The sequence below is a fragment of the Calonectris borealis genome, chromosome 10, assembly GCF_964195595.1.
Source record: "Calonectris borealis chromosome 10, bCalBor7.hap1.2, whole genome shotgun sequence".
In the NCBI taxonomy this organism is placed as follows: Eukaryota; Metazoa; Chordata; class Aves; order Procellariiformes; family Procellariidae; genus Calonectris; species Calonectris borealis.
In genome coordinates, this window is record NC_134321.1 from 9,355,900 (window position 1) to 9,374,309 (window position 18,410).

The following is an 18,410-nucleotide window of genomic DNA, read 5'->3' on the forward strand; positions in this document are numbered from 1 at the left end:
ATATGTTCCTATTACACATACAGTATAGCATTAGCATCTTTCTTAGAAGAATAGCACCATCACTTTTTCATGGTATTTCTAATTACATTTATTGCTGGTTACTACAAACACCCCTCTGTGACCAAAAGGGCAGGGTGCATAACATGAATAGATTAATTAAGGACCAAATTTCCATAGCATTCACCCTTGCCTGAACCTCATGTTGCTACAAAGGGCAACAAAGTCAGGATTTCAAAGCAAAGAGAAGCATTTCTTAGTGAAGCTGGAAAAAACCCTCAATAATGCATCAAAAACCCAAGCTATACTTGGTGGTGGTTTATGTTAACTGCATTTGCTTTGCAGCGGAAGAAAACAGGATCACAGCCTGTCACTCCATCTCATCTGAGGGGCAAAAACTCTCAACTCCTGCTGAGATCCTGAATTGCTGGAACTGAATCTGAAGCACTTGCTGGACTCCAGGTTGTGGCTCAGGTCCAAAGTCCCCTGGAAGCAATGGGTGTATCTGAGGGCACGCAGCGTGCACAGCTGTGTTGCAAACTCCCGGAGCAGGTACATGCGCTGGGTTTTGCTAGCAGACCTCTGACTAGGGCCACGTTACATAAAGCACTATAGAAATGCATGTCGAATGTTAATAAAGATAAAAATATACTTCCAATAAATAAAATTGAATTAATTAGTGGTTTAATCCAATTCCCTAAAAATATTTGACCTTGTCAAATGAAGAGGGTGGCCTTATAATTTCTGCTTTTTACATTTTTAGAATTAAAGAGTAATCAAATGCATGCGGCTTTGCATATAAATCAACCTTGACCTTTTGGTGAACTGTTTTGGTAAAAATAAGCAGTACTGTGACTGTTCTTTTCTCTAAAAGCCAGAACAGACAGAACAGAAGAGGATTCAGTTCAGTGAAGGACACAGTGCTATAATCATATCAGAAACACATTAATAAGCCCCCACTACTCTGAACAGTTATTGCTCTTTCTTCTCTAAAACCTTGCAATTTCTAAGGCTTCCCCTTTCCTACAAAAGTCTGAGCCTTGCATCTCAGCGTTCTTTTGGATTAGATGTTACAGCCTCCCAAAGCTGATAATTCAAGGTTACACCTTGAAACTCTTATACAGCCTTTTATTCTGAGGAACAACTGACTACCATGATAATTATTTTATACTGGGAACCTAAAAAAAAAAAATCCCTTAAAAAAAAACTTAAAATCAATCTGCAGAACCAGCTTTGCACAGAATGCAGAGGCAGAGATAGGTGGCTGCTGCTGGAAAATTATATTAAAAAAAAAAAAAGCAGCAAAACCCAAAAAACAGAACAATGAAAAAGGAGGAGGGTGGAACATGGCTTGAATTTTTAATTGACTCCAGGCAGGCTATGGAGACAAACAGAAAAGAACATACCCGTTTTTCCTGTGTTTTTCATCCAAGTCTTGTTCGAAGATTCATTGTCAAAACCATCAAGCTGCAGTTCTTGATACTCGTCTCCAACATGCGCCTGATGGTCTACGATGTCTATGGGAGACTGGTGAGACCCTCCGCACTTCTCGCTGGAAGTAACCCAGTGCTCGGGACCATAGGTACCTGTTAAAAAATACCAACGTCAATTAATATTCCAGTGGCTGAATAGTTCTGGATAACTCTTAAGTAAGAGGATGAAGCACTTAAGTTCCCCAGGTAACTCCACCACAGTTACACTTCTCGCATTTGAAAGAGGTTAAGACTTAGAAACTTAGGATAAGATTGAAATCCATTAGCTTTGCGCAGTACTCCAACTTTGCCTCTAGCAGTAACGAACAATGGCCTTTTTTTTTTAATTACTTTTCTATAAAACTATCTGCAATTCCCAAGTTCCCCTCGTGCATATGTTATGAATTAGCATGGTGTTACAGGAACTCTCCTAAAGCTTCAGCCTAAATATATTAGTATATCGTTTACCTTTTCACATGAGACAATAATGTACCAGTTATCCATTAACTTGTGCTTAGATAATATGATCTTTATTAATGATCTCATTTCTTTTGGAGGTTTTGAAGCCAGAAAAGATGAAAAGAAAGAATTAAGCTAAGTGTATATTAGTAAATTTGAAGAAAACAACAAAGGAAAAAGAGAATTACTCTGGATGGAGGAAGTAGAGAGGACAATGACCTGTCAGGAAAATACTGTAACTTTCTTTTGCTGCTGCTCTTACATGAGTTTTCTGTCTTCCTTATTAGCACAGTCTGTTCTCATCTGATGTAAACTACTCTCTCAAAACAAGTCAAGTGAAATATTAGCAGTAAATGAGAAGCTCCATAGACTGACGGGCAGTGTTTTGCATGTGTGTCCGTACCTGGGCACGTCAGAGCCATCCATATTGCATGACAGCTAGCCAAAAGCAGACACAGAGCCAAACACTGTCACCTCTCCTCCCCTCCACACCCCTCTAGTCTCTTTTTTGATTTAAAAAAATTACAGGGAGGAGTTTAAGTTCTGGAAAGCAATATAGGCTTCTGTAATTTGAGAGCCCATCACTAGCCACTGTGCAAGGTCAGCAAGAGTAGAGCATGCTACAGCTGCAAAGAGAAATGACACCAGCAGCCTCTGTCCCCAGCACATCAGGGTCCTCATGGGCTCAGCATAATGGTTTGAAGTATTTTTCAGTAGATTAAGATATTGCTGTTATCACAGCTGTCCACCCAACTCACAAAGCACAGGAGGAAGAGTGCATCCTGCTCCTGTTCCAGAGCTTTCTCCAGCTCCAGATCACTTTTTGGTGTATTAATAAGTCCTCAACTGCCAAATTGTTTAACTAATTTTCATGACAGGATTGCACCGGCACTGCTGCTGGGAGAAGGAAAGGAGAAGTGTCTTACGGTGTGGTGGTGGAGCTGTGAGAGGTAGTATCACAGACCACCACTAAATCTGCCGGAGGTTGTCTGCCACGGCCCTCACTCACCCTGCCCATTCTGCAAGATTCTCCAGCATGAACAGTCAATAAAAATAAAAGGTTTCAGGCAAAGACCTTGTCATCCCCACCACATACCAGCTCTAGATGCAATATAACACCGGGGACCCTCACAGCACACGCAGGAGGATCTCCAGTGAATTTCAAATTTTTCTTATGACTGCCCCCTCCAACTCTTAAATTGTATTAACAGAGACTAGGAGATTATCTTCCTATGAGTGCAAACAGTGGTTTAAGCTCCTGAAATAACAGCAGAGTTCTTGTAAAGGACTTTTCGCTCACAGTCCTTGAAGTGCTTTACAGCAGGAATCAGCACCATTATTCTCATGTAAAGACAGGGAAACTGATGGCCTGAGAAGGGAAGCAATTTGCCCAAGCTCATCTACCAAAACCAAGTTACAACCCAGAGTTGAACTCTGCTCTCCTGAGACCCCTGATGTCATACCTGTATCATACCTCCAAACTACACAGTCAGCATGTCTGTTCGATAGGCAGACAGCAGTAAATGATGCACCAATATGCATTTATTACCCTTGCATCTGAGAAGCGTACGTAAATTCAATTAGTGCCATCCAAACCCAGCGGTTGTGAAGGCCAGTTTCTTTGGCCCCTAGGTTTTAATCTGTCTAGTTGCAAAATGCATTCTTCCTCTCTTCCCGTGGGCTAATGCAGGACACTTAATCAATAGCAAGATTTTGTGCTATACTCATCACACACAAATGCTGTATAGTAACCAAAACAACATCAAGAAAGTGTTTTACTTTCAACTACAATTAGGCAAAATCACAACATCCTTTAAAAATCGTTTACATTATCTGTCCAGGTTAAAAATCAGTTTTGTGTATCTCACGGTTCAACTTGTATTGTCAGCAAAAGCCACTTTCAGTTAATTTCCCAATGCACCACACCCAAGGAGAACAGAATTATTAAAAACCCTACATGGGGAAAACCAAACATGTTCCATTCAAACATAGATACTTTTCCTGATTCAGGATGCTCTTAGTAATTGGTTGGCAGTGAATTAATTGCCAATTCAGATTTACTTTTCATATAACCTTGCATTTACTCCATGAAATTTGGGAATTTGCTTTAAAATGTTTAGTACTGCACATAATCATCAAACCTGCCAGCTCTCATTTTTTGGCTTTGTTATAAACATGGGGTGAGATTTTCAAAAGCACTCTGCACACGGAGGCTATCGCAGTGGTTTCAGCTGTGCATTCAAAAGGAGCTGTGCACTCAAATTTTTCTTTTTTAAGTATTTTGGTGACCCTTCAGTCAATAGAGAGATTTTTTTTTTTTTTTGAGTAGGCGGATTTATTTTAACAGGGACTGTAGGGTTCCTTCCATGCATCTTGTCACAAAGACTTTTTTTTTTTTTTAAAAAAAAAGTATAGCCAGCTCTCAACCAATTTGCAGTGAAAACTGTCTTGTCAAAATGAATAAAATAACCCATAGGGGTAAACAAACAAAAAAACCAACCACCATGTTGAATTAAAAACTCAAGTGACTTAGGTACCTGGACGGACTCTCACTGCAATGTAGCTTTTCACAGACCTTTAAAGGCTTGTATAGCTTTGTATCATTTTAAAAAACATTAAGTCTGCTTTTTTAAGATTAAACTTGCTTGGCTTAATTTGATAGCAATACATCTCTTTCTATAAATACAGTAGCTTCACTTGGTTCTAAATCTATAATTAAAAAAAAAAGCCTAGTGGTATCTGCTGTCTTCATGTGATAGTGTTAGTTTTTATGCATAAAATGTTTCCATATTGGTGCTGAATTATTAAAGCAAAATCTAATGCAATGAAACTCTCTCAGCAATTCAAAACCCCAACTTAGTGCTGGTGCAGTGACTCCAAGTCCTGACATCCCAAATTACAGTCATAAGGCTAAACTCTGATTTAGAGGTTCAAGACCTGCTAGTTATAACCAGCACAGGATTTTATAAATGGCTAGGTTTTCCATTAATTTCTTTCAAAAGTTTTTGATATGCAAATTATTACATGCAATATGACCTACACCATTATGGCAGCAATTCTAGACAGAAATAGAGGCCATGACCCCAACATCTTCATTCCCAGTTGTGCAGGATTGGGGCCATCCCGGCTTTAACAATTAGCGTGAAAAGGCAAAGCAGAGCTAGGGGGATGAGAAGCAACTTTGTATTTTTGAGTTTGAGACCAAAGTAAATAAATTATATCCCCTACCCAGAAAAAATAAGCTCAACAACCTATAGAATGTAATCAAGAATAGTACAGTGGGATTCATTTATTCACTGGTAGCCATCAGAAGGTTTAAGCCTAACTGCCTGCTTTTTTCTGTGGACATTCAAGTGCACTTTTAATTGAAACTGATCTTCCACTACAGATTTCAAATTAATTCTTCTTCCAAGTGTCTCATGCTCCAGACATCCTTGCCTTGCAAAAAAACCCTATATCATTAGAGGAGGAAATAGAACACTTTTTCTAAGCTTGCAGGTATTGATTACCTATTCCTTCCATCAAAGCACAATTGCCATTCTGCACTGTATAAATCTCTTCAGCGTTAGACACTTTATAAAGTACTGAGAATTATATCATTAATCATTTGCAGTTGCACCTGTCTTGCTTTATTGAATTCTTTGTTTTTTAGAACTTTAAATAAATGCTTTTAAATAAAAACATGACACTAAATAAAGACTCTGTTTCACTTAAACCTAGTAAAAAAAAATCCCTTCATTCCGTGTGTGACATTTACCCATCTGAAACAGAGTAACTTATGGCTATTTGTATTTCATTTTTCCAACAGTAAGCATCGTGGCTTTAATCAAATAAAATTTGGAATGAATTTGAATTGGCCTTTTAAGGGCTGACAAATAATTCAGTTTTCGAAACCTAAAGAAGTTAAGAGCCCTCACCTCTGTTAATAAATAACACACGTTTCCACTGAGAGGGTGGGACGACCTGCAAGCAAAGGTAAACATCAGACAGCCCCATCCTGGAGCTGGAGTATTTGGTGCACGAGCAGCACAGAAATAGGACAGACGATAACATTTGGCATCCTCAGATACTGAAATCAGTGTCCTGCCTCCAGGAAATCATGCCATCGGGTCCAACAACTACGTGCACACACTGGGGAAGGAGGGCTGTGATCACCCCCCAGGCCAGCCAGATGCATGACAGCAAGACAAGATGGCGACGGGAGAACGCCTGAGTGACAGGATGGGGCTAGGGGCTAAGGAAAGCAGCGAGGAAAGGGAATTTGGCCACCGCCATCCCCTGAGCACTGCAGAGGGGAGGCCACCCTCCTGGTTTTCTCACCCAGCCCCACCACACAGAGCTACCCCGACACCTGCTCTGCTCCCTGGCTCGGGCTGGCGCGGGGGACAGAGCACCTCTCCACCGCAGCCCCAGTAACTCCAGCCCTGCCGAAATCCTGCCCCGTATCCGCCTGCAGCTCAGGGAGCTGCAGAACCCATCGATCTCCCGGGGCTGGCAACCCCGCGAGCTCATTTCGGATTGCAGCCAGGTCCCTGGGGACTTGACCTCATCTCCTCTGAAATCAGGGGCAAAAGGGCCGCTGGCTTCCAAGGCGTGAAAGCAGAGCTGGGGTCAGGAACCTCAGCAACACCGCGGCTTCTTACAAGCGACGTTTCAAACACCACGTAACGCCAGAGAAGTTATCACCCGTCCTCATCTGAAATTACTTGATGCTTCCTAGATGGATTCTGCATTCTTTTCTCATGCAAAATCTTTCTGTCAATGACTGCAGTATCTTTAATAGTTTTTTAATACACAGGCTGCTCTTTAAATAGAATCCAAGATTACTTTTTTCTTCTTTTTACTGTACAACCAAAACAATGAGCAGTCTTCATTAATGAAAAACCATTAAAATAATGCATTCCGCCAAAATCTAATTAAAGCTTGTATAAAAACTTCCACTCTAAAAAAAATCAAATATGTTTATTTTTCCTCCACAATCTTTTGTTTAAAACATCTCTTATTAAAACCACTGGCATTTCCTTGATTTTAAATCATTTTCCAGTTAACGGATCACCTATTCTGATACAGACTGGTGTAACACATATGCCTTTACACAACATCCAGATATAGTTTAACAGACATTAACAATTTTTGAGTAATGTGATTTTGATCATTCATTTATAAGTTGGGAAAGAGGCAGAAATATCAACACTTCTTTTTTTTAATTTCACTTGTTTTTAACATTTTCACAAAAATCTGGCTTTAAATCTCAGGCCTGGCATGCAAAGAACCAGTTTAGGGGTTTTAATTTTGGAGGTTTTTTATTATTTGTTCTTATCGTTTTTTTGGTTTTTTTGGTTTTTTTTTTTTAACAAAATTACCTCACACAAATCCTTGTCTGTATTTGATGCCTCTTAACTTTTCATTTCCGAATGAAAATGGTAGTAATGATTGCAAAGGAACCAAAACCCCTCACTTCTGCAATTAAAGCAAATTAGCTTGGTCACTTCATGGGGACGTCCTATCCCATCTTCTTAATATGGGGGATCATTCATCCGTGATTATGTGCAAGGCAGATATTTACAGAGCCGTAAGAAAAAGGGCACTGCAGAAAGGCTTATATCCCTCACCCCTTTCTAGCCCTACTTTGTCCTCACCACCCCACATGCAGACGGCTCTTGCTGCTCATGGTTGCTGCATGGTTGGTTTTGTAACGCCAACAGAAGCTATCCTCATATGAAGACATGATCTGTAATAGAGACAGCATGCCCACTGTTCATGTAAAGTAGCAAAGGCTCTTTTCTTGCTGGGTTAGAAGGATGTGGGACCAGCTCATCTAAACTAGGGCAAAAGACCTGCTAAGCAGTGGCTTGGTATCTTCTTGGATGGCAGTGGTATTTAGTCTTTTATGTTAGTGATGCCAACCAAGCCGGTTGCCTCTAGCAGGTACCACAGGCTGCCTTCCTGCTTAAAGCACAAGAAACAAAATCAGAAAGGGTTCAAGTGTTTAAAAGCCATATCTCACTTGGAAGTCAAAGCCTCTGACTCAGAATGTCCAAAAGTGTCTCGCTATTTCAGATATGTGACAATATCGTGCCATTCAGCGCAACTGGGCATAAAAGGGAAAATTCCAGGCTTCTCTTATGGCAAAATCCAACCAGTTATTAAGGATGGATGGAATGAAATAGCATTTCCTCTTCACGCAAAAACATCCCAACCTTTGCTTACACAGCTCTGGATGGGTAGCCTAACTTAAAGGACCAAGCTAGTAAGAACCTCTGCAAGTTTTACAGGCTCTGGATAAATAGGGATGCTTTATTTTGCACGGACTGGCAGCTATGACCTGCCCAACCATCTCAGCATTTAGCTGAGCAACACTAAAGATAGAATCTCTGCCTCAGAGTCCCTGTCATACTTAACTGCTCCACCATGAGCCAAATCTCAAGAAACACTGAAAAGAAATGTCACCACCAGTAAACAAAACTGGTTCCTTTTTTCATACTGAGAAAGAGCAAGGAAGTGGTGCCCTTGCTCCGCTACAAAGCAATGAACTTCAACAGCAGGCTGAATTTTCAAACAGGAAAAAAATTGCTTAAACCAATCAAATATCAGTGAAACTCAGTACGAAACTGAACGCATTTTAAGATCCTTCAGAAATCTCAGTCTGGGGCTTCTCTCTGTTACCTGGGACAAAAAGATTTAAACTGTTACTTGATGCCATAAACTAAGACTTCACCATCACTTTTTAAAAGCAACTCTCTACCAGTAAGTCCAGGAAGGCACCAAAGGAAGGTGCTTATACCATGTGAGTTATGAGAGGAGGCAAGGCACGTACTGCAGATCCAGATCAGCCGAAAAATCAGCCTCCCTTCACCCTCTCCTCTCACCTCCAGTTCCCTCCCACAAAGGAGAAATAAAGTGAACCCCATAGGATGAAGCCTAAAGACTGCATTTAGATATAAGGCAGAAAAGAATTATTTGAATGACATATCTCTTGCTGAGTGATTTACCATGAGTCTGCAGGGGGAAAGGTATAAAAATCCCTGAAAGCCTTGATAAAAATCAGTGGCATCTTTCAGGGGCCTTCGCAATGCAGAGAAAGCAATCAAGTTGTTGAATCATTATATTAGGGGGAAAAGTTGCTGAAATTATACTGTCTTGCTCTAAAATGATGGCATACCAAAATCAAAGAGATGGAGAAGGAGAGCCCACAGTTAGAGTTCACAGTGCTGTTTTGAACAAAGATTTCAGGATTTCCTACCCTGAGGGAAAAGGGCTTTTCATTTTACTATTCTCTGTCATCACTCTGTTTAACAGGAGACACTCATGCTTGCAGAAAATTCCAATTACTGCTTGAAAAATGAGACCGAATACCAAGAGCAAGATCCTGAAGAGCTTGCTGAGACCCAAACAGGTCTAAGCATCATCCAGTCTGCAAGCTCAGTACAGAAAAGTGTGTGTAAGACATGTGGGAGTCGTGAACAGCCACGGACAGTTTTTTGGAGAACTGAAAGAAGCTGAAAGAAATTTTCCTCAAGAACAATCTCTGATAAGGGATATCTTAACCGGCAGTTGTTGGAACAAACACAAATACAGGAAGACGGAACAAAAAGGGTTTGGATTTAGATAACCTTTGAGCAATAGCTAGCAGCAACATCAGAAGCACCAACAACTCCTTTCTGCACTGATGCCACCACGCTTACAGAAATGCCCAGCCATGGGGCTGTAAAAGCAAAGCTAATCTTCAGAACTGATTTTGTCAGTGATACTGTCTCACTGCCAAAATGTGGCAGATGCAAAGACAGAAAGAAAGGCTTTAAACCACGCTCCTAAATATAAACTATCCTATAATGTCTGCAGCTTTTAAAACTGAAGACAGAGTGAGGTGCATGTTCTCCTTAAATTTTCATATCCACAGATGCTACAATTATTGCTGGGTTCTTTAATTAAATCTTCTAACCTTCAATTATCTTTGGCAAAAATTTTTATGTATATGTTTTTAAAACCTTTGCATTCCCTAGTATGTATGTGAACATCTGTATTACCTAGTCACAAACACATTGGGGTTTTTTTATATATATATCCCCCATACCTATACATACTTTCTGCATCCTAATTTTGTTCCTCAAAAAAGTATGAAGCTGCCATGAATCTTGTATGAAGCTCCCACTGTACCTATCAACCTGCCAGCGGCACAAATGTATGATAAATATCCAACATCAGGAAACATCAGGACCTTAAGACAAATGTTGCAGGAAGCTCACAATAAAGTGGAGTAAGTGTAATTACTAAAACAAGCTTTTTCCATAAACATTTCAAGTTTTAGCATTTGTGAGCTGAATAATTTACCACTACAGAAAAGTGAAAATGGTACTAAGTTTAGCTGTGCTGGCAAAATAGTTTGGGGGCTTTTAAGGGGTGTCTCACACAATAAACTCTTGATAGACACAACTAACGAGCTGTTGAGTTTTGCAACTCTAATATTTAAAAAATATTTATATTGAGCACAGAGCACAACAATATCAATGAAATCATTATGTAGAACTCACTGAGTGGGAGGATAAATTGTGGTATGGAAGGTGCCTGCTGGCGGCAGGTGACTGAGACAATATACATCTCCATCCTCTGTTTTTTATAATTTTCTGCATTTTTAATAAATGTATCTGACATTTCACACCATTCATTTCATAACTGTCTGAGGCCTTTTTAAAACTGCTCACCCCTGAGCTGCATATAATAAACGAGGTGATAACTTACAGTATAAGGAGAAAACAGGAGATTAATTTATATGATGACATTGTAAATTAACTTTCTTCTATTCCTATACGAGTTGAGTAAAGCTCCATGAAGGCTAAGGACAGACATAAAAATAGATTTTTTCCTAAATATAATTTTAAAAAGTATAAATCCTAATGGAGATTACTGAATGAAGATGTATTATGAATCAATGCAGTAGCTCAACAACAGCACTTCGCGTTACTGGGAGGAAGACATACATTTCGGTAATGGGTGCCTTGGACAGGGTACGGGTGCCTCGGACAGGTCATGTCTGGGACAACTTTCTCTGCGGAAGGGTCTCTCTCTCTCACTATCCTTTTTTCCTTTACAGAGAAATGGCTGTATAAAGATGGACCTTGACAGCAGAAATACTTATATTGCCCAAATACTGTAGAAGGAAGATAGGGTCCATTTTTTTCATGCACAGAGCAGCAAACAGCGCCTGCCTTGAAAAGCTTACAACCGAACAACGTAAGACAGATCTGCAAGCAACCCAACACGAAGCACCTCAAATTTGAAAACATGCAGCCCTCCTGGGCTAACCTTCCCTATTTTGCAACAACCTTGCTTCATGCTCTCTTCTCCAAAGCCATCTCCCTGAGCTGCATAACCCACTAGCACAACAGAAAGGCGATCAACCTTCCCACGGGACAGAACAGAAAAGAAACGCCAATTCTTCCAAAGAGCAAAGATAAAAGAAGAAATTAGTCTGGTGTTTCATGGAATTAAACAGATGAAGAAGGAGCACAAGCATATATAACGCTGATGTAAACGATGGTTCCATCTGGGCTACTCCGAGGAGAAAGCACAGCGTGAATAAAGCTCTGAGAAAATAAAACAGAGGAAACGAGGAAGAAACTGGGCAGGAAACTTTCCCACCCAAGAACTGTTAGATGCAGATGGAGGCCTGGGGGGCTTCAAGAAGACTTTGTTGAAAGAAGAGGAAGGAAGATGATCTGAATTTGGCTTGGTGCTAATTACAGCATCCCTTGCCAACAGCCAGAGCAGGCAGAAGCAAGGAGGCCGAGCAGACAGCTTGCCGTCTGTGCCTGTGACCTTACAGCCGGATTGCGGCTGACGGTCCCCGTAGGACCCAGCCCGAGCTGAAACTGGGCAGCAGCGTGGGAGCGGCCGCTGAGCTGAAACTGTGGTAGAGAGACCTCAGGCTGTAGGAGGAGCGAGGCGACAGGAAAACCTGCCAGAACAGGCATGGTGGGCTAAGGAACCCTTTTATGGGGGGATTTTGTCTTTAAACCAGAGATCTTGGCTTGTTTGAGGGCTTGACTGAGACCCTGCTGAAGCATCAAAGCTCCCGTGCTGCTGAACCTGCCCAGCGGCTCAGAGATGAATGCTGAACGACAGTGACAGTAATAAGCTGTGACATTTAAGTCAGGAAATCTCAAATTCCCATCTTGCTTCTCTGTCTCCTTCCTACCACCAGGAGCTACATGCTCCATTTCACTCCCTTCCTTTATAAAGGGAGAAGTTCACCTGTCTCATCAGAGCATCTGCAAGGATTGCTCAAAACTTGAGAAGAGCTGCAGAGAAAAAAGCGCAGTAACTGTGCAAGACTCAGCTGTCCCACTACGGACCTCGGTGCCAGGCTGCCTGCAAACGCGTTTAGGAAAAACACAGTTCCAATTATTTCTCAAAGCACCACAGACTTGAATCCTACTACTTCTCACGTGTACCCTTAATAGCCTTGATCTCACCAAAGAAACTGCTAACGTAAATGATGCCTCACTGTAACTTAATTACCTCCAATTTAGGTGGGTATGGGAACAGAAAGTACCTTTTCTTGATTCCCATCTGTTCCTCGTAACTAACCAAAGGAGCCTTCCCCAGAGCTCTGTCTCTGAAAGCCAGCATGAAAAAAAAAAAGAAAAGGAGGAAAGAAAGGAAAAAATTGTATATTTTTATTGAATTTTTGCAGGATGCAGGTTAATAAAACACCCACAGAGAGCACAGAGCAATATAGAAAGGGAATAAAGGGAGGGAGGGCTGATATCAATAAAGCCTATCCAGAGGCACTGGTGGAGTGAAAGTACTCATGATTTCAAAAGAAACCTGCTACAAAAATGATTTTCACTTGTTGCTTTGGCTCAGGTTTAAAATTTACAAAAAACAGAAGTGTCCTAAGCAGAGGGTGGCTTAAAAAATAAAATCAGGAAGATAAAATCATCTGTTGCTGAAACACAAGTCACCTTCAGCTTTCCAAGACCCCTTATTGATCCTAACCTGACCAGAAGACAGCCACCATACCAGGACCTTATTGTTTGATTATACCACAGGCAACACTGCAGTCCCTGGAATCACTCATTAAACCTTGACAAACATTGGCTTTGCTATGATATTTCCTTTTTAGGTGAAAATCAACTTTTGCCCAACTAAGTTCTTAATGGCATCCCTGTTACAACAGCCTTCTCAATCCAGCTGTCCCTTTCACTAATACGCACCAGCAAAATAGCTCCCGGGAGAGTTTCTGGGAGATTGCCAGCTTTTACTTAATGACACATTGTGAACCCTGGCCTCAACTTCCATTAACATTCAGTCTATGTTTCTACCATTAATTTAAGAGCATCAGGAGTAGGAATAAATAGGAAGACAATAAGCAGCCATAGCTTCCAGCCTGAGGTACTCTAGCAGACAGCACTGCTTCTGTAGATGAGGCAGAGAACACTTAGAACCATTTTTTTCATTTTTGTTCCATATCTGCCATTTCCAGTATGTTATGCTAAATGGTTTAAACTATTCAAAACCAGCTTTAGTTTTCCAATTAGGAATGTCCAGAATTTCAAAAATTTAAACAAAAAAAAAACAACACAGACAAAACCGAAACCAAACCAAACCAAAAAACAACAAACCCCAACAAAGTTATGAAAAGGACCTGATGTTCCTAAGGTGGATCTTAGCCCATTGCACCCCTCCTGCCTGGATGAGTCTTAGGTAGAAGCGTGTTAGTGCTGGAGGAGAGGACCAGCAGCAGCCCTCCTCCTGCCCTGCTGTCCCCTGGCCCCGCAGTCTTGCCCGGCCAGGACAGGCAGAGCCTCTTTCCTCCTGCCGGTGCTGCTCTGCGGCGGGTACCCTGCACGCAAACGGCTGAGCAGCTGCTGTGGGGAAAAACCAGCTGCTGCAGAGAGCTGGCAGCAAAGCGACTGCTGTGATGGATGGAGTCGGGGCGAGAATTGCAGGAAATTCACTTCCACAGCACCAGTGGTGCACATTCAAACACCGTGTTAAAAAAAGAAAAAAAAAAAGAAAGAAAGAAAGAAAAAAAGAAGGCTGGGATAAATGTTCTTTCCTCCAGCTTTGCATGAACATTTTGTTTAGGGACTGTCACTTTAGGGTCGGTCACCCCGGCGTGCAGCTTGCAGGCTTTAAGCCACAGCTTGTCACCAAGATTAATTTTTCCCAGGGCAAGGTAAGAGCATCACCTGTCCCTTCACCTCCCTGCCTGCAGCTCACAGAGCTGCCCGCTCCCTCTGATGGGAGCGTCCTCACGTCCTGCCACCGAGGATGCTCGGGAGCGAGGCAGGTGCATTTGCACAGCGCTCCCCACCCCTCTCGGCCCGATGCGAGGAAGGCAGCAGCCAGCTTTGAACACGCTTCCCTGTGCTGTTTCGTCACAGCAGCGTTTGGGCAGCCCACGGTGACATATACCATAAAATGGAATCTGGAGTGTATCACTTAACTGTGAAATCTGTAAGATATTGGATTTATATGGTGTCTGCAGAGCACATTAGAAGATCATCATCATCGTGTCTTTTCAAGACAGCCATAATTATTCAGACTGTTACTCTATTTCACCGGTGCTTTTGAAAAACTATTTAATATTAGCAAACTCTCACTAAAAACAATGTTTTGGTCGAGGGACTAATCTTCGTATCAGTACACAGCCATACCTGGTCTTATCTACATTACCAATTCCCTGCTGATTGAGCGGATTCATTAACAACACAGTCTCTGGTGACTGAAATGAAGTCTCATTCTTCGTATCACTGGTGCCTTGCTGTTTGCTTTTCCTTCACAGTATGCACACAAGTAATTAACTTACTATGCTCCGCTAGCTCCTGACACGTTACTTGGCATAGAAAAATTCACCAGCAGGTAGTTAAGCATGCAAAATATTTTCAGTCAAATGAACTTCATAACAAAGCGCTACTTAGGAGAAATGCAGCTCTTTCTGATACAACGCTAACACGCACCATACTGCCCGTACCAACAGGAGCTTCTCGAGTGGTAACAAAAAAATACATCATTTTTATCACTCTTGCTCAATATGTAGGAAGTTTCTTTAGGGGGAAAAACTGGCAAGCAGTAAAGGTGTTCACTGAAAGGGTGAGCATGGAGATCAACCTGAGCGGCCCTTGTGAAAGTCTGATGTAACAAGGACAGACACAAGATCCATATGGTATAGAAGAAAAAAGGGGGAAAAACCTGAAGCAAAGAGGAGATTCCCTTCAATGCAGCATTACTGAGATTACTGGTGTCCGCAAATACAGAAGAACAGTGCATTTCAACTTTTATATCAAATAAAAAAAGGTAATTTGCTATTTTAAGCATAGAGTGCTTTTAAGCGTAGAGTTCAACGACAGTGAAAACTCCCTAAATAAAAACATGCGATTTATTATACACCCCACCTAAAAGACTCCACCCAGGAACATGACTTGAAATACACAAGTCATCTCGGGAATGTCAAGAGGTAAACTGGCGTAAAGTTACTCCTGTACTTATCTATCTGTAGGATGAAAGGCTATGGTACAAACAGATGGTGAATTACTCAGTGCAGAAGCAATGCAGGGGTACTGGGCTGACCCCAGTGCAGACTGGCAAGATGAAACATTAAAGGCGGTCTTTGCCTGAAGTGACAGGACTGGCACTGACTTTGATAACACCAGGACTTTCCCTTGGGAATACAAAGACACTACAAAGACACCAGAGCCTTTGTGGAGTGCTCCTCTGATCTGAACACGCTCTAAACTATGACCTTAATTACCTTAATAATTTGCTCGGTACCAGAGACCAGGAAGCATGTGATCTTCATGCCACGCCGGAGTAGTCTGGCTAGTGTTGTACAAAACAATGTCTCTCGCTCTACACTGTCCTGGTCCTTCCTTTAAACCAAAAGTAGCTGAAACTCCAAAATGTACATAATAACACTTGAAAAAAGCAGGAACTTGGCTAGGATAAAGACCCATTCACAGCATTATTAATTCCAACTTTGACCTTTCATGACAAATTCTTGCTCAGAAGTTCTCTGACTGCGTTGACCTAAACCAGTGGAAATTGTGATCTTTAAGTTTCCTTCTACCCGAGGAAAAATCCTTCTGAAGTCCTGGAAAATGAAACTTTTCTTTTGCTCAGTTTTGTCCAGAAGACATTTGTTCCTTTCCTCTTCATGTAGCACAAGGCATGTACCTCTGCCAAACTCACTGTTCTTTCGACTCATTCGGTCACAGAAGTTAGTTCCTCATGTTCCATCGCAGCAATTTTTGCTTGTGACAAAAGAAATGGATCTGCGGAGGACAGAATTCAACGTGATTTGTGTATATTATTTTCCTCTATTCTTGCACTGCTTTCAACTCGGCTCATTTAAATATAGCTCCTGTCATACCCATCATTTTCAGTTCACCTGTTATGCAGAACCACACACTCCACCTCCAACAGAGCAGTCTTTGCCTTGGCTGCATAGTTTATACAGATTCTCTACTCCAGGCCTGAAATCCTTATTCATTTACAAACTAGATCTGCCTTAAACGATATTTCCATTTGCTTGACAGGCATATTAACGCACGGAATAGAAACCAGGTTTTGTTATTTCTAATTTTCATAAAAAATTAACTCCCTCATTTAATAGCATCAGCATCCTTGCTAGTTCCTCAGGTCTGTAAACAGTTCACTGTATCGAGGAAAAACTTGTTATAACTCCAAAAGGCTGTTGAAATCTGCTGTGTCCCAGGGGATGGTATCTCAGGTTTTGTTTGGTTTTCCATGCTTACAGTATCAGTAAAAAGTAACAGATTTTCATGCCAGAAGAAACAGTTGGATAACACACACTGACATGATGAGCATGAGTCATTACACTTCATAAAGTTACCTCTCCACAGAGCCTTAAAAACAGGTTTCACCTCTTTCAGTAAGTATCCAGCATTGAAGAAATCAAGACTTGAGAAGCCACTGTTCAGGGTTTTGTTTTGGTGTTTTTTAAAGATTGTTTCAGTGTTCAATTGCTCTCCAAGTTTCAATCTGCAGCTTGCTTCTAATGCCAGTTCATCATGTTTCCAGCACAGTCTTTATTTGGCTTCTAGCGGTAGACTGCAAGAGGTCTTCAGGAGATAGCACCTTCTCTTTACGGAGATGCACGCTTCTCACGTGACTTATCCATTGTCGTGGTTTAACCTGGCAGGCAGCCAAATACCACGCAGCCGCTCACTCACTCCCCCCGCCCCCCCAATGGGACGGGGAGAGAATCGGAAGGGTAAGAGTGAGAAAAACTCGTGGGTTGAGATAAAGACAGTTTAATAGAACAGAAAAGGGAGAATAATGATAATAAATAATGATAGAATATACAAAATGAGTGATGCACAATGCAATTGCTCACCACCCGCGCTGACCGATAACCAAGTAGCGATCGGTACTTCCTGGATCACGCCTACCCTTCATATACTGAGCATGACGTCACATGGTATGGAATACCCCATTGGCCAGCTGGGCTGGCTGTCCTGATTATGTTCCCTCCCATCTTGTGTACCTAGCTCAGTCAGTAGGCACGGGAGCTGTCCTTGGACTAGGAGGGCACTTAGCAACAACTGAAAACATCAGTGTGTTATCAACATTCTCCTCGTACTAAATCCAAAACACAGCACTAGGAAGAAATTTAACCCTATCCCAGCCGAAACCAGGACATCCATACACTTGCAGAGAGTCTTGATTAGTAAATGCAGTTGGGGCTGGACAACTTTCCTCCTGAGGGAAGGTCATACGCTGCCCAGAACAACCATCCAGTGAGGAAGTCAGCCAAGCTGGAAATTCCGTGAAAACACTGAATAGACCTAACCAGAGCTGTCCACTGCCTTAGTCAGAGGATGTTCCTTGGATCAAAGATGAGTAAAGGAATACTGTCCCTCCTAAATCACAGATATCCTCCAAAAGCCTAGATTTCTTCCTTTGGCTCAGATAGAATTTGTGAATGAACTTGCAGCAGCCAAAGGCAACGGGGGGGAAAAAAAACAGATAAACAGATCCAGACTAAGAATCACTAAGAACCATTTACAAATATTCACAGAAGTTCTTTTTTTCCTTTAGGTCAACCCTTAATAGTTTCACCTACAACAATAATTCATCTGGACGCCAATTAAGCTTGCTGTGGGGGTGAGATAAGTTCCTACTACACTAAGCGATGCTGTCCCACTGCACCATGGCACTTGTCTGTATTCCTGCGTTATCTATTATCTTACACTGAAGCCAAGAGTTTTTTGAGGAGCAGACTGACTTTCTGTTCTTGTTTTGTTCAGAGTAAAATATAAAATAAGATTTCAATCCATGACTAGAATTTCTTGCCAGTACAGACCTATAGGAATGAGTTAGAGTATTCTGAGTATTAAAAGGTAATCGCAGAAGCAGTGTTTGGGAACACAGACCAAAATAAGTAACTAAATACCACCTTCCTGATTATAGAGCATGGCTTAGGTAATTTAATGCCTTTATTAAAGCCGTAGTTGG

The 18,410-nt window shown here is 41.5% G+C and overlaps 1 protein-coding gene across 1 annotated transcript in view; it reads right to left on the reverse strand.

The window, feature by feature from the left end:
- The window catches only part of PTPRG (protein tyrosine phosphatase receptor type G), a 415,889-nt gene that overhangs the window by 192,927 nt on the left and 204,552 nt on the right, over positions 1–18,410 (reverse strand). The window contains exon 3 of the mRNA XM_075158716.1: positions 1,404–1,583. Within this exon, the coding sequence (XP_075014817.1) occupies positions 1,404–1,583 (180 nt within the window). The remainder of the gene's footprint in view (positions 1–1,403; positions 1,584–18,410) is intronic.